Genomic DNA, 16,037 nt, shown 5'->3' on the forward strand with positions numbered 1-16,037 from the left:
CATCACATAGTACAGTCTCTCATCATTGCTTTTGATGTCAATATGAGCCTGTTAAACCTTTAATCTCCAGACAGACTCTTCATTTATTGGTTGGATTGCCATAGGATTTAGTGTAGATATTCATGTCAGGCTGATGATTGTGGGTAACATAAAGGATTGATTGTACCATATTAGCCACTCAGTGTGAAAACCTTGTTTTCATGCCTGATATTTTTCTTTGCATCTGGCTTTACTTTACCTTAAATGTGAAAATATGTGCATTATTATTATTTTTTCTTGACAGATTACTCCCATTGTGTAACATATGAAACATGCCTGCATACTAAACCAAAACTTATGGGTTTGAGAATTAACTGTTGCAAATGAAACAAGATAAATATATTTTATGTATGTTACATAGACAGCTGCAACTAAACTCTACCGAATAACAAAGTTGTGAGTCTCTAGACATGGATGTAAGAATGCATGCTTTTTAGTATTGTTACAAGGTAGGATTTGTGATTTTTTTCAATGCTGAAAATGAATGTGATGCTCTTGTCACGTAGTGGATTTGTAGGAGATTAGGAAAATTTGTTTTCAAATTCAGGTTTTCAGAATTCAAACATAGCCTTTGAAAGAGTCCTCTTTAAATATATTTCTGCTCTTATAATCAGAAAGCCAGGCAGAGGGTTTTTAGAGTTGGGGATATGATCCCGCCACCACAATTGAGAAAAATCCCCACATTAGCTTCCTTCTACTCTATACCTGTGAAAAGTCAGTGATGTTTCACTTCCAATTCCAATTAATTAAAGAGTTAAAGAGTCATTTGCTGCAGAGCCTCGCTGATTCTGATCTTCCAAAAGCAAAAAACTTGAATCATAAAATATTATGGTGCTGAAATACTAACTTTTAGAGCTTAATACATGAAGGTAGCAGAAGATACTTTCTGCAGAGGGTCAGACCTCTGGCCTTGTTCTTTTAGCATCTTCGGTTACCTTTCTACCCATCTCCACTGTATCTTGACCAGTGGACAAAGGAGGTACAGCTCACAGATGATAGACACAATGATATAACAACTTCCTCATGTTTACATCAGGTAGAAACAACAACTTAAGAAACAGCCTGTCCAATAAACTTCCAAATCTCAACAATTTAGCTCCTAGACTATTGACCCAACAAGTACAGCCAATGGGAATGTATCCCCATTTTCTCTTGGAAGGAAGCAATTCATCATTAACATTCTATCAAAGCCAGGCAGCACTGATCTCTGCCTGAACGCCCTGACCTCCTTCCTTCCCCTTCAGAGGAATCCCAGACATGTGTGGAGGTAGTTCTTCTCCACTGTTACGTCCTCCATCTGTCACTGTGACACAGCATTACCTCCAAGGCCGGGCAGACCGGGCCTCAACAAATCAATTATTCAGCATAACTGAAGGGGAGCAGAGCCACAGCAGGGCTGCAGATATTACAGTTTATGCTGAAAGCCAGCCAGCACTGCAACGAAAACAAAACACTTTCTGATAGTTTAACTTTGTTCTGCTCCAAAAATCATTTAGATGCAAATGTTCATCTAGAGAGGCTAATAATGCCAGACAAATAATAAAATCTGAAATAGGTCTTAGGTTATCCAGAAATAAAAATCCCCTCCCCACTTTTTTTTTTAAATCACAATTGTCATTTTTTTTATTACAATGATGAGAATTTGGTAGCAAAATCTCACCATTTGTTACCTTCAATAAACGACACAATATCAACATTCATCTTTAATATCATAGAAAATTTGGAGTTCTATTGTTTTTATTATCTTAGCAAAGTGTCACAGTTGTTTTACAGTTTGCATTGGTCCTGCATCAGTCCAAACCATACATAAATGCAGGTCCTTATCTTGTATTTTAAACCTTAGGTCTTGGACTTACATATCTTCCTGTCACAGCTCAACCCTGACCTTTATTCCTAGAAACTCCATGCTGCCTGAACTCTTTGTATTGTTGAACCTTGGTACTTAATTACCTCTACATTTCAACATGCCTGCCTGTCTTTTATCCCTAACCCATTCTCCTCTGAAGCGCATTCCCGTCCTGATTCGACCCTCTTACGACTAGAACCAGGGGTAGACCAGCCAGTGCTCGTATCTGCTGGCTGTGGGGGTAATTTTTGAATAAATGTAGTTTAGATTAATACTCTTGCTCCATGTAGATTCATTAGCTGATTTTTTTTGGCTTATTTGTAAAGCTCAGAGCACTTTGCACTTGAGGTTTGCAATTACTTCTGAAGAGCTCAAATTGATTTTTTCTCCATAAATGGACATTTCATAACTGCAGGCCTGAGCAGTTATACTGCTGATGCTGAGCATGCTCCTCCACTTTCTGTCATCTCCCGTGTGACTGCAAAACACTTACTCTGTTACACTTACCCTCTAACACACACTGCAAATCTAAAACACTGGTTCCACGTCTTTTGTTTAATCTTGCATTTGTCTCTAAAATGTTAAATGTTTCAACCAGTGATGAGCTTCTTGTCATGTTTGATTTTTACTGTAGAGGACACAAAAACAAAAGTATACGGTTAATAAAACAAATGTTACTGATTACTGCTGAGCAATATTCTGTTTCATCTTTTCGGTGTAATATTCTTATTTCATCAACCTGTTGGACATATAAATATATAAAAAAAAAAGGTTAGGGTTGTTTTGTTTAAATTAAAACTGTTCCATTTATTTGTACTGTCATTAAATTGTTATTTAATTCTTTAATTCTTAATTCTTTCATTAAGGTTCTACCCTGTTTACACTTTGCATGTAGGGTTGCATTGGTCCACTGTGTTTGGATTTATGCAGGTTAGCTTGTGTTTTAGTGTTTGCTACTGAATTTGTAAAAAAAAAAATTCTTCAGAGGATAAGAAATCCAATTTAGATTTTACGGCGATTGAATTTCTGCTAATTATTTTATACAGAGTTTCAGGGCAATATGTAGATTCAAATGGAACAAATTTATTTTGAATTAACAATTTTTTCCTGGCAAAAATCCATCCATCCTTGTGCACCAATTTTACAGCCTTAACAACTGACATGCCTGCCAGTTTAATAAATTGATATCACATAATTTGCATATTAAAAAAAGTGACTGCTAAGAAAATGTGTATCTTTAGTTCTCATAAAAGCCTATAAATGAATATTTGCTCTGTTTCCTGCCTTTTTCGAAAATGTAAATCTGTTCCTGTAGGACATAACTTGTATCAGTGTGTGTGTCCTCTGTCTTTGTCCACATGCATTAAAAGAAGTCCTATAAATTTTGAATTAGTTTTGCGTTACATCATTGTTTATATTCTTTGCTTACGGCTTGTGTCCCTGAGGAGACATTCAGACACTGACTTTATTACCTCTGATGTAACTCAGCCCTCCCTGCATGCTGGTAATGCGTTTATGACCAACTAAGAGGTTGTTCAGAAACCACAGAGGTTTTGTTTACACTTAGCATATTGCTGAGAGAAAGATTAAAGGTTGGTCTTCCACTAGCAATCATGCTATAAATTATGACAACATATAGAAAAACCATACTGTAAATTATGCTTAATAGCATATGGTTATAGCAGAAATACATCCTTGCACTTAATGCTAATTTTAACAGCAAGTTTTTTTTAATTATTCAAACAAATATAAATAAATATAAAGAGTTTTAATTTAAAAAATGTAATCCTTAGTTTTTTTTTCTTTACTCTCTTAAAATTTGAAAAAGTTCTATACATCTCTTCAAAAAACTCCCTCTAAAACTGTCCGACTAAAGTTAAACTTTCTTAATTTTCTTTTGCTGTACCTGCTGGTAATTTGTCCCACTGTCGCCAGACAGAACGTCTTTAACTCAGTCAGTTTTTTTGTCTGCCTTTGACAACTCTGTCAGCTCTATTTATATTTTCTATAGATCTGACCTCAGATATGAAAACATTAGGCATTGTTACAAGGACATAAGTATTTGGTATGAAGGAACTACTGGAGAATAATGCTTCATGAACATGTGCCAATCGGAAGATTCTGGTCTGATTCGCCTTAATCTGAATTAGATGATAAATTAAATAATAATAATAATAATATTATCTCTTCATATAAACATCCTGTATGTTAACATTTTTATTTCATGTTCATTCTGATTCTGGAAAATTTACCAAATAGATTGACCTATTCAGCCTGCTACCTTTCCACCCTTATAGGGACAGGATAGTTGCTGGGCATAACTGCTTTGTTACTCATTTAGCCTATAGGTAAATGTAAAGCAATGATGCCTCTTCCTCTGTGGTTGGTTTTGACACATTTGGCTTTAACTCTGTGCATGTTGAGAGCTTTTAATTGGAATAAAGCGTTATTATTGCATTATTTAAAGTTGTGCTGATATATAATGCTTTTTTTTTATTAATGTATTTGATCATGAAATTTTATATCTGTAAGCAGAACTAGTGTCTTTGTTGTTCTGAAGCTATTTTTAGAACTCATTTGAGCCCTAAAGTTCCTTCCTAATGTCTTTAGATTTTAAACCACTATTAACACATAACGTCTTTTCCTTGAGATGTCTTCTCCTTTCTGAAGGGCATCTGCAGCATCTTTATATAAATTCCCAAATTAATCATTTTGTGGATTTTTAATGGAAGCTTTTCTGGTTCATTTAAGTTGCTTTTAAACCAGTAAATTCCTCATCCCTGGGTTGCATTTAAGCCCATGTGGATAAGTAACGTCTTTAGAAAGGTCTTTGACTTTTATTTTAATTTATAAAGCTTATAAACAAATGTTACAACCAGACCACTTTTGGACCTGCCTTTGATGTTACTGGATTAATTTTAAATGTATTAATTAGGTAAAGATATGAGGCACAGTAATCTAAGGTTCCCCTGCCCACAAGGACTCAGCTCTGCGCTTCCTAATTTTAGTATAGTTTTATTAATTAGGCTGTGAAATAATAACATTTTCCCCAAAACGTTACTTTTGTATTTATCTTGAATCAATGCCTGAGCTTATATTGTTGGTTAAACCATCATCAGAGGGATTTCTCTCCTAAAACTTTAAATTTTAATCTCTTTCTACAAGTGCTGGCCAAAGGCTGAGGGTGTGCCAGATTTCCCTCCCTCCTCCTGCCGTCCGGAGGGGCGGGGTCCACATGATGCTACATCAACACGAGCAGCTAGTACGATGCAGATGTATCCCGCCCGCGCGGTCACAGCGGCTCCCTTCGGAATTAGGCCGATATTTCGGACAACTTCAGACATGGTTAGCCGTAAATAGATTTCCTTCCCACTTTATTTTAAAATAAATAAACCAGGGCTGCGCCCGTGTCTGTCCGTCTGCTGGTGAATATATGAAGTGAACACAGGAGAGCTGCAGGAGCGCTGGATCCCTCAGTGAGTAAATTAGTCTTAAACAGGAGCAGACAGTTTACATAAGATAGTTGCTCGTGTTTATGCAGTTTCCCCTTTAAAAAACGCTTGTCTGGAGACTTTAATAGTTGTTACATTCATGCTGATTTTGCACAGTTTCTATCTTAATCAGTTAAATAACACGCTGCTGTCATTTTGCACATCTCTGATGTTGCTGCTGTTTTCAAATATCCATCACTGTAAAATATCCATAGCTGTATATTGGTTATTTATTCTCCAGGTGCACAGTTTATATTGTTAAAACTCTTTACACTACAGTATTTTTTGTTTATCTTTTAATTCTTCACTATTATGTTTTTGTAAGGTCCACATTTGTGTGATTATTTTTTTGGTATAATCTTTTTGCTGCTGTAAAACACCAGAATTTCCCTTCATTGTGGGACAATAAAGGAATTTTTATTCTATTCTATTCTAATTAATATGTTTGACACATAAAAACTGTGCCCAAGTGTTCGGTTCCATCCAAATCTTTACTTAAAGCATAGAAATTTGTTGATTGAATAATGTTTTCACACCTGCACAACCCCCCCACCCTTGAATATTTTAGGGCAGTAAAATGACAAGCATTATGCATCATTTACAAGCCAGGCCCTGATTGGCTACGGCTGCGCGTCTCTCCGTGTGGCAACAGCCTTCCCATCCACCCAACAGCTCCGTGTTCCCTCACGCCGTGGTGATTTCTCTGCCTACAAGGGCCCTCTCTGCAGCATCCATCGTAGTAGCTATGGCAACAGCAGCTCTGACCCTTGGTGAGCTTGTTACCATCACCACTGGCTTGACCTGGATTCCTCAAAGCATCACAGGCAGACACTCCTAGCTTGGACAACTGACCTGCTTCTCACATTGATTAGCGATCAAGCAGCTGGAGCTGATGTTGCGATAACCCACAGGTCTATAGGGTTATTAAAGGCTCTATCTTGTCAGGTCTGTGAGAATTACATTTCTTAAAGCTGTGGATGAAGACAGCATTCTATCCCTTTAGGATTGTTTGTTTTTTTTCTTTATCCAGTGTGTGCTAGTAAATATACCATGTTTGGTTTCCTGCTTTGCCATTCCTGCTCTGCATGAATACACATTTTGACATGTAGTCCGTGACATCTTTTCCCTTCCTCATGCATTACTTCAGGATAAATAAACCCCGACTGGCTGCCTTGTGCAGTGTTTGGAGAACAGATTTCTCATATTTTAGTACCGTCTGCAATATCTATTGTAGCTGGTAAAGATGTATTTGTTTGGTTTTACTTTTATTGCTGTAGCATAAACCCTAAAAAAAAAATGTAGGAAGCCCTGCTGTCATATCTTTCCATATATTAATCATTTTTACAGAGTATTCTCTGATAGTTTTTTCAAAGTTTGGAGCATATAGAAGGAGACAAATCTTTGATCATCACCCAGAGTCCTTAGTTCTGTCTAAGACTCTCTTTTCTTTATTTAAGAGTTCAGATTTAGGATTGGGTTAAGGTCTGGGGACTGTGTTCTGAGTCAATGTTCTATTAAAAGATGTAGTTCTGCTAATTCCCACTGTGCCACCACACCAAACTTTTGGAGTGTTTTTTTTTTTACCTCTTCTTATTCTTCTCTTTATCTTTCAGTAAGCTAAGACATATGCAGATTCATACTGCAAACAAACATCAACAGAGTGTAGAGACTGAAGAAGTGCCAAGGTGCAGGGGGGAGTTGGGTTTGGTTCGCACTGAAGATACAGTAAACCAATCAGGGGTTGACGTGAAGGATTTTGCCCTTCTGGCAAGTGACTTTCACATTTCATTTGCCCAGAAATAATTTTTACTTGCCCAGTATAATGTTTGATAAATATAGTTCCTAATATTCGTTTTTATAAATATATCAATGAAACATGTTTGTTTTTTAAATGTTTTTTGTAATTCCGTATTTTTTAAGTTAACCGGTTCCTGGTGTGTTTATTTTCTTTTTCCATACTTTTCAAACTAAACTTTGCTTTAAACTGTTGTGTGCTTGGAAAAATATAAATTGTAAAGTTAAAAATCTAAAAAAAACTTGAGAGGTTAAAAACTTAAGATAAATCACAAGACAGAAGTCAATGTCACAAATGAATAACTTATTTTAGAGTCACAGTATGTTTATACAAGATAATACTATTAATATAATGTGACTATTCTAGAGAATCATTATACATAGTTATTTTATACAGGGTTTCCACAGTCTTACATAATTTCAGAATTCCCTGAATTTGAACTGACTCAGGAATATTTTGCCCTGACAAAATAAATGCAGCTGTTTGTCATTTTGGTAACTACATCAAATTTACCGCTAGGTCGACAACAATCACGCCATCTGGCGGAAAAAAATCACACGCCTTTTTCAAATCACGCGAGAATGTGTACAAAACAACAAAAATGGCGCCGGCAATGCTTCTGGGTCGTTTTCGTAAAATGTCGGTGATTTTAAAGTAATTTTGAGTGATAAATAATTTTTTTTTGCGATCATTGCAGTTGCCTGGCGGGCAAATGCAATGAAATTTTTACTCTCCCAACAATAAAAACTACTTGCCGCGGGAGATCAGGCAATGGTTAACATCGAGCCCTGCCAATACACGTTTTTTAAGGCGCATGGCAATACAGATGATTTTGACATCAGTCTGACCAATCCTCAATATGTGCTGACCTTTTATTACACAGGTCTTAATTTAAACAAAAAAATGAAAAAAATGCATTAACAAGACATTGAACATGACTAGCTAATAGAAGGAATTGTAATCTATGCAATCTCAAGGCATGACTGGAGAAGGCACTACTTAATCAGCGAATACATTCATTCATGGGCTGATCTGATTCAAGATTAAAAATGACAAATTTGCTACTCTTATATAGTGCAATATAGATAAAGAAGGTCTGATAAATAACTTACAAGGTGTTTGTGACCTGAAGGTTTAAATTTCGTCACCAATGTTTAAGCAGTGAAGTCTAAATGCGCCCTTAGGTCGTCTTTACATTGATTCTGCTCTGTTTCTGCTCCATCATGCAGAAATCGCTTGATATGTGTATAACCTTTTCATCCATCCTGACAGCCCGCCTTCTTCATATCATGCTCCAGTGCCATGGAGCCAGTGGGAATTACCTCATCAACTAGAATGGCTTCTATTTACGAGGTAGAGGAACATGCAAGGATGACAGTCATTGTGACATCACCATACCATGCACTCTGACAAGTTTCCCAGAGCATTTTGGGGAGAATCAGCCCTCAGTATCACAGATCCTCCACTATTCTTTGAATGGTCATGAGAAGATTTTCCGCATTTTCTTCCTTCTCCTTCACATCCAACCGCTGGACGTTTCTCTCCACTAGAAAAAAGTCTGTCAGAGTTTGACCAAACTCTAAATATCTATGTTTTTAAAAGCAGGACAGAAAAGCTGTTTTTTCTTCCTTCATTCTCAAGTAAATTGTTTGGTATTTGTTGTCATGGTGACTTACTGACCCTTCAGGTTAGTTTCATATCAACAAGTGTGCTGTTGTTTTTTTTCTTCTAGAGAACATTTTCTGGGTTCTTAATGGTATATTATTCTGCTCTAATAGATGTAGATATATCTTTTAATGCATTTTTATGAAGTGAAGTAGTAAATCTTTCCACATCCCTATCTACCACTCCTGCTCCTGCATCTATAGGATACTTCACAGTCAGTCTCAAAATATCAGTTCTAGCTTGAGTCACACTGAATATGATCCATCCTTTAAAGGATGGAAAAAAAACAGATGCTGTAGATGAAGACGCTGTTGATAGAAACCAAAGGTGTTCATGGATCTCTTCGTCAGCTGCCTACGTCCCAGCTGTAGGCTCCCTGAGCTGTCATCTTGCTGTTGAAGCCAGACTGTGTAGGAGTGCTTATTTCTGTCCTTTCTCCATGCCACCCTCCATCCCTGCCTAAAGGAGAACAGAAGTCATCTCACTAAACAGCATGTGGATTCTGCCTGGAAACTCTTCAGCTGCTCATCCTGCCCGACTTGAACATGTCAGGGCGCCCCACTAAGAAGGGAAGCCGTTGATTAGCTTGTTTTTGGCAAAAGATCAATGAATCTTTAAAGCAATTTGTTCATTGAGGAGTAGGGATGGGTATTTTCGCCAAAGTCCGGAATCGATTCGATTTTGATTCATACAGTTCTAAATCTATTAATTTCGATTCGATCTGTTTCTACAATAATGAAAGTGGTTCGGCTGTGTTTTTAAAATACTCATGTATTTTATTTTTTCCTGACATATTAAACATAAAGTGCAAACTTGTAAATTGGACAGTTTAAACTTGAGATGTGAACAAAACTGTCTCAAAAGTGCAAACTTGTTTTTGAAAAGTGAAAAATTGAAGCCTCACTCGAGCAAACAGATGTGACACAGCAGGGACACAGCAGACATGCATGAGCTGCATTATCTCCACTGCAAAAACCATATTTGCAGCGCTGTCTGTGACAACTACAGGGTGTTTGCTGGTCAGCCCCCATTTGTTAATGTCTTCAGTCAACCTATTGGCTATATTTGCAGCTGTCTGGCTTGAAGTAATCTGGAGTGCATCTTTCCTGCTCATTTGAATGTGAACGTCACTTGTGTCACTATAAAACGAATCAATCTCATTTCCTAGAAATTGATTTTGCAAAAATGTAAAGGAATCGATTTAAAATTGATTAAATCGATTTTTTTACCCAGCCCTAATGAGGAGCTTCTTTGGGTTCCCTGAAAGAAAGAAATGAGACACTGAAGAGAATTCCAAAAAAGTTAAAAGCAATCCACTGGACTTATCAAAGTTTATCAAAGTTTAAAGATGTTTCGCTTCCAGAAAGATTTTTCAATGCAAAATATCAGAAATAGCGTTGAGTTTGAGACTTCATAGAGTGGACCAAAAATAAAGCCTTGGTTTGGCTTAGAAAACATGCAAATATAACCGGATGAATGGGTCCCCCCCTTGGAAATGGGAAGTCATTGGGTTCTTTGTTAGCCTGCAATACTGATACCTGTCTTTGTGTCTGAAGTGGTGTCGTTAGAGGTAATAGTTGGTTTTGCTGAACATGGAGTGCTCTGCTCCCCTGCATGGCAGTGGAAACCACGATGATAGCGAAGGAAACAATTGTATCACTGTATCGTAGGTTTTTGAAAGCTGAGATGTGAGTCCACCTCCTCTGTTTAAGGTTGTTTTTTTCTTTCTTAACATGATATCATCATTCTGGTCCTCAAAATAATGTCCTTTGTCCATAAGGTGTAGATGTAAAGCAGAGTCTTGTCCCGAGGAGGTCGCTCTTCTATGTTGGGCCATGTGTCTGTGGAGAGGTTGTTTGGTTTCCCAATTATAAAGATCAGAGCATTCCTCACTGCTTTGAACTGCATGAGGAGAATGAAATTCAGCAGTTGCTTGATTTATTGTCTTGTAAAAAGTTTTTAAACTCTTATCTTATCTAAGTTTAACTTGTCAGGACATAGAAAATGACCTGGTCTTTACTAGAAATGTCAAAGGGAGGAAAATCAATAGCAATCCTTATTTGGGTGAACTTGTTACACTCTGACTTCATTATAAAGAGATGCTTGTATTTCTTTCTTTGTTAATGACCTTTTCTTTTTAAAGTGGGCTTCACAAAATCTCTGCAGTGTCTTTCAGCTGTTTTATTTTAGAATAACCAATGTTTTTATCACTGGTTCTTTATATGATCAGGCGAACTGAAGCCTGAGCTGTTACATTTAAGGAGTTTGTATTTGACTCGGTCAGTGAGGAACAAATCAGAATTTTGTTGTTAATGTCTAAAAATGTTTGTATAGCTTTGAGCTTTGAGCTGTGACCGGTGGACACAGCAGCACAAACATACACCATAATCAAAAAGATGATAAAAAGTAGCTGTGTGCTGGTTAGGGGTGGGTATTGCCAAAGAAGTCACGATTCGATTCGAATCACGATTCACAGGCCACGATGCGATTCTATCACGATGCATCGCGATACTTGAATTATTGCGATGCATTGCAATATTTTCTCCTCCATGTTTTGTTTTTTAATGACTCGGCACAGTATCCCACGGCCGGAAATGCTTGTGACACAAGGCAGCGTGCGTCAACACATTTCCAGCGACATCTACTGGACTGGAAGTGGTATTGCACTTGTTTTTGGCTGATGTTCGCCAACCATTCATGCAATTTTATTTATTCATTTTTTTAAATTAATAATCGATTCTTGACATCAAGAATCGATGCAGTAGATCACGAAAATTAGAATCACGATGCATCATCATCACGATTATTTTGCACACCCCTAGTGCTGGTATGGCGGCCGTATGAGGCAGAGGATTTCTCTCCACTTCTTTACCTCAATGTTTTTTAAAATGTTACCGCTCCAGGCAGAAGAAATGGGAATAAGCCCCGAGGCGTCAAAGCCTTCAGGGGGCAATAGGCTTCATTAGATCGGGGGGAAAAAGTTATTTATAGCATACTAATGTATGCAGAATATATATTTTAAATAATAGACAGGCTGGACTGGAGACACAACCACTACAGGAGATCCTTCCTCCCTACAACTTTTAACACCTTGTTGAGGAAATTCCTATATGAGTTGCAAAAATATATATTTTCCTGTTTCAATAGGATATTTTGGATTGAACTGAATCTTTGACCAGAGAACATGCCAAACCTTGAGGCAGGTGCGGTATAGCATGTGTTCCACTCCTGTAAGCTAAGAACAGGAACCTGAGGTTTCTTATTGATAATAGGTTGAGGAACTATGCCTGCTGCATTTTGATGTAAGCTAAAACATCATCATTTGTTTGTAAAAACCATGAAAGCATGGGTCCTGCTTGTATTTGTGGTTCAGGCAGCTGCTAGGGTGGATATTTCACTCTTATTGCCAATCACGTCACAAAAGTAAGATCATATCTATCTTGTTTTTTAAACATGATGTAGAGTATAATGGACTCCAGTGGCCATTTGCTTGTTTTGTTTCGGAATCAAGGAGCTTTCTTATATGGTAGATGTTATTCGGTATGCTTTAATTCTAGGTTTGACTTTCTGACCTCTGGTCAAGGGTCGGGAAAGGTTAAAATCACATGGTTCCAGTCCTCAGATGGTTTTCTTTGGTTGCTTCTGTAGAACAAGATTAAATCATGAGCCGTTACCATGAAGCTAGACTGTTAGGAGTTGTTTGGTGTTCAAACCTCACATTAATGCAGGACACAGTGTAGTTGTTTTTTTCAGGAAAGGAGCTTCCTCTCTTGTCATCCCCATATGAACTTTAACATTTAACTTTGCTAACTGGGGCTAATTGAGTGAGGAGAGTTTCAGTTGGAGATTAACATAATAACAGTCAATAATTTCTCCCTACTTACTAGTCAATTCAAATAAATCTGGAGCATTTCTGAAAAGGCTCAACACATTATCACTAAAAGATATCTGAACATTATCACAATATGTAATTTTCAGATCTCAGATCTAATTTTGGGAAAAATACAAGAAGGAAAAAGTAAAATCTTGAATTACAATTTGAGTTGCTAAAATTACCTGCCCAGAATTTTTTTGATGGAGGATATATTTAAAAGTTTCTTAGCTGGCTCTCTGACTATATATAGCCTCACCTCTGGATGAACTTGCTGTAGCTGTCATGACATCAGAATCACTGCCCAACAGAAATCATCAATGTGAAAGAACACAGACAGAGGCCTGTGTTTCATGGTTCTGTCTAATGTTTTTCTTGCACTTGCAGAGATTATTACAGCCAAAACTTATATTGTTAACCTGGTATTAAGAAGAATCTACCAAATCATCTCAGGTGTAGAAGGCAGACGGACAGAAGGGATGGTCAGAGCATTATCAGGTTTAAATCTTGGCCATAGTGACAAATTTTGTTTATCGACTTCATGTCAGTCCTTAAATGATTCAAGTCGCACCTCTTTTTTGTTCATTTATAACAGGAATAGTGCATATATTTATATAAACATTTCTGTCAATGTGGTTAAAGTCACCTAAGAGAATAGAAGTAAAATTAAATATTTACACCACAATATAGCTAAAATATAGCTTAAAGGTATAGTGAAATTTTGAAAAGAAATTACAAATAGCAACATGGCAGCAAAGAGGTGCATGCAGGTGATGCTAAAGGGCAGATTATACAATTGCAACCGCACACATCAAATGTCGCCTGGGTCTGGTCGCGAACCAGTTTTGCTGGTATCCTCCTACACCGTTGGTCTGGAATTTCTTGGGACGCACAGCAGTTTCCCGCTAAAGCGCGAGGGGGAGCCTATTTGAGATCTCGCAAGAACTTCGGCGGATGGTCACGAGAACTTCAGCAAAGCAACAATGGCGCGTCTGCAAGATATCACGGTCACGGAGATGGATCTAGAGTTGCTAGACATTGAAGATGGTATATTTATTTACATAATTTATGGTTGTACTATATTTATTTATATAAGTTGTGGTTGTACTTCCAAACCTCCTCAATTAACCCTTCGTCGTAGTTCTCCATTGTTCCTGGGTTTTTAAAAATGGTGCGCCATGGCGCCGAATCGAGAAGGAAGACCACACAGACAGCCGGAAAGGCATACCAAGGACCAATCGCAGCTGCTTTTTGTTTGCGCATTTCCGCTTAAGGTCTGTGCAGGTTTGCGACCATCCAACGAGTAGTCAGGAGTTTTTTGAGGTGCGCGCCTCTGCACGGGGGGTGTGGTCGCTCACAGAGATAGATTTGACGGTTGCAGAGGCTATGCGTCAGAAGCATAAATTGGTCTTACACAGTTTAAGAAAAGATGATTTGCATGTACCCATGGCAAGTTGGAAAGTGTTGAAATCTCTCCACTTCTGGTCTCCCAAACTCTGGATACATCACCTTTGCAAATACGCCTCCTCTGGTCTTTATGTGGGCGTAGCTCCATTACCTTTTAGAAAACACATGTGCAGGTTTCAGTTAATTACATCTTGTGATGCCTTTAAGGAAGATACTTTAAATCTTCAACCATGAAGCTAACAGAATCCACACTAAGATACGTTGAAAACATAACACTTTAAGAAAGAGCTTTTGTTTTATTGATAAATGGCTCAATATATCCGAGGTTTAGTCATAGTTGCTCAATATCAAACCGACTCCCTCGTATTTTATCACCATACACACTTCCCAGAGCTGCAAGCTGCGGATGTCTGCGCTGACCCAGAGAAAAGGCAATGGTGCTGATTTTATTTATTCCCTGTGTCATTTTCCAAAGCATCCCATTGTGAGTAGTTGTATGGCCCAGGAGTCTTTGCCCCGAAACCATGTGAGTCACACACAAACAATGAGATTCTGTCTTCTCAGAAATTAGCCTGGATAAGGCATGTACAGCCACTGACCCACATTTCCCTCTCTCACATGATGGCATAGTGGTTGTAGTACCCTACAGGTTGTTTAAGGGGAGATAGAAGGAGTGGTGAAGGCTTTTATTGCATCAGAAATTGTCCATTGTTTTGTCTATGCTCTGCTTCAAAATAGCTGTTTTGTGTCATAGATGTAATGGACCAGCAGAGGGCACCACACTCGAGTTGCTTGGTCTCAGGAGTCCGTACGCCTCCCGTCCGACGCAACAGCAAGCTGGCGAGCCTAGGACGCATCTTCAAGCCATGGAAGTGGAGGAAAAAGAAAGGCGAAAAGCCAAAGCCCCCTGGAGGTGAGTGTTGAGGGAGTCTCGTGTTTCCTCCTTATGCTTTAGGGAACGGTAAGAAGGGAGCTTGTGTTTACTTATAGCTCTAGTTTACCAGGGGTGCTGTAGGACTGATTCATGAATGTTGGTGTTGTTCAGCAGCAGAGAAGAAGGCAGCTGTACGGCACAAGAGAGATGAGCACGTCAGGCGAAGCCCCGGGGAGATGGAAACAGGTGCAGAACTAGAGACTAACACAATCACCTCCTCCCCCCCAAAGCATGGACACAAATGCTTCAGCCACATGAAGTGCAATTGCTCCAAACTCACCCCTGTTCTTTCTGTCCACTTTATGCAGAGTTGGATCTCGCTTGTGGGGGAAACGGAGAGGATCCAGACACGCCGCTTCAGTCAGACAGTGAAGACAGAGACGAGGAGCAGGTGGCACCCCTAGCCAGTGCTTGTGAGGACCTGGGAAGCGATATGGAAGCCTCAGCAGGTAGAATCCAGCACAGTCCTCTCAGACACAAGGCTAAGAACGGATGATTTCATTTTGATTTTGGTCTAAGAGGATCCAGACACGCATGAAATGATCGATTACTAAATTAGTTGAAGATTATTTCAATAATTGATTAATTACGATGAATCTGATCATTTTTTTCTGCCCTAATATTGTCAAAAGAATTAGAGCTATTAAGGACAGGCACCGTCCTCCATGGACTGGAGTTTGTTACTGAGTTTCTTCTTAGAGTTTCTAACTTTAACAAGTCTTCTTTTCCCATTAGAAGCTCTTTGAGTAGTTTATGTTCAGCGCTAACAGAGAAACAAGTGAAGCCTTGTTTAAAACTTCCAACAGAAGCTTAACATCCTGACTCTGGAGTGAAAGTGGAAATCTTGGATACCTTGTTAATAGTAACTTGATCTAAGTGGTTGTAAACAAATTCTTTTTAAAATTAAGATAGAATGTGTTTTCCTCTCGGGCGCTTTCCTTCTGTACCGTTTGCCAGCTGGTTGCCATGTCGGCTATTGCTAACCAAGC

At 38.3% G+C, this 16,037-nt stretch overlaps 1 protein-coding gene across 4 annotated transcripts in view; it reads left to right on the plus strand.

The window, feature by feature from the left end:
- The window catches only part of phactr3b (phosphatase and actin regulator 3b), a 72,510-nt gene that overhangs the window by 22,283 nt on the left and 34,190 nt on the right, over nucleotides 1-16,037 (plus strand). Inside the window, exons 1-4 of one of the 4 annotated variants that reach the window (XM_038303527.1) lie at nucleotides 5,133-5,361; nucleotides 14,869-15,027; nucleotides 15,160-15,234; nucleotides 15,357-15,497. In XM_038303527.1, the coding sequence (XP_038159455.1) occupies nucleotides 14,874-15,027; nucleotides 15,160-15,234; nucleotides 15,357-15,497 (370 nt within the window). In that variant the 5' untranslated portion in view covers nucleotides 5,133-5,361; nucleotides 14,869-14,873. Of the gene's footprint in view, nucleotides 1-5,132; nucleotides 5,362-6,159; nucleotides 6,322-14,868; nucleotides 15,028-15,159; nucleotides 15,235-15,356; nucleotides 15,498-16,037 lie in introns of those variants that run through there. The other 3 variants (XM_038303528.1, XM_038303524.1, XM_038303525.1) reach the window with 3 other exon arrangements.

Source organism: Cyprinodon tularosa, unplaced genomic scaffold (assembly GCF_016077235.1).
Source record: "Cyprinodon tularosa strain WSP-4 unplaced genomic scaffold, ASM1607723v1 ctg512, whole genome shotgun sequence".
Lineage (NCBI taxonomy): Eukaryota > Metazoa > Chordata > Actinopteri > Cyprinodontiformes > Cyprinodontidae > Cyprinodon > Cyprinodon tularosa.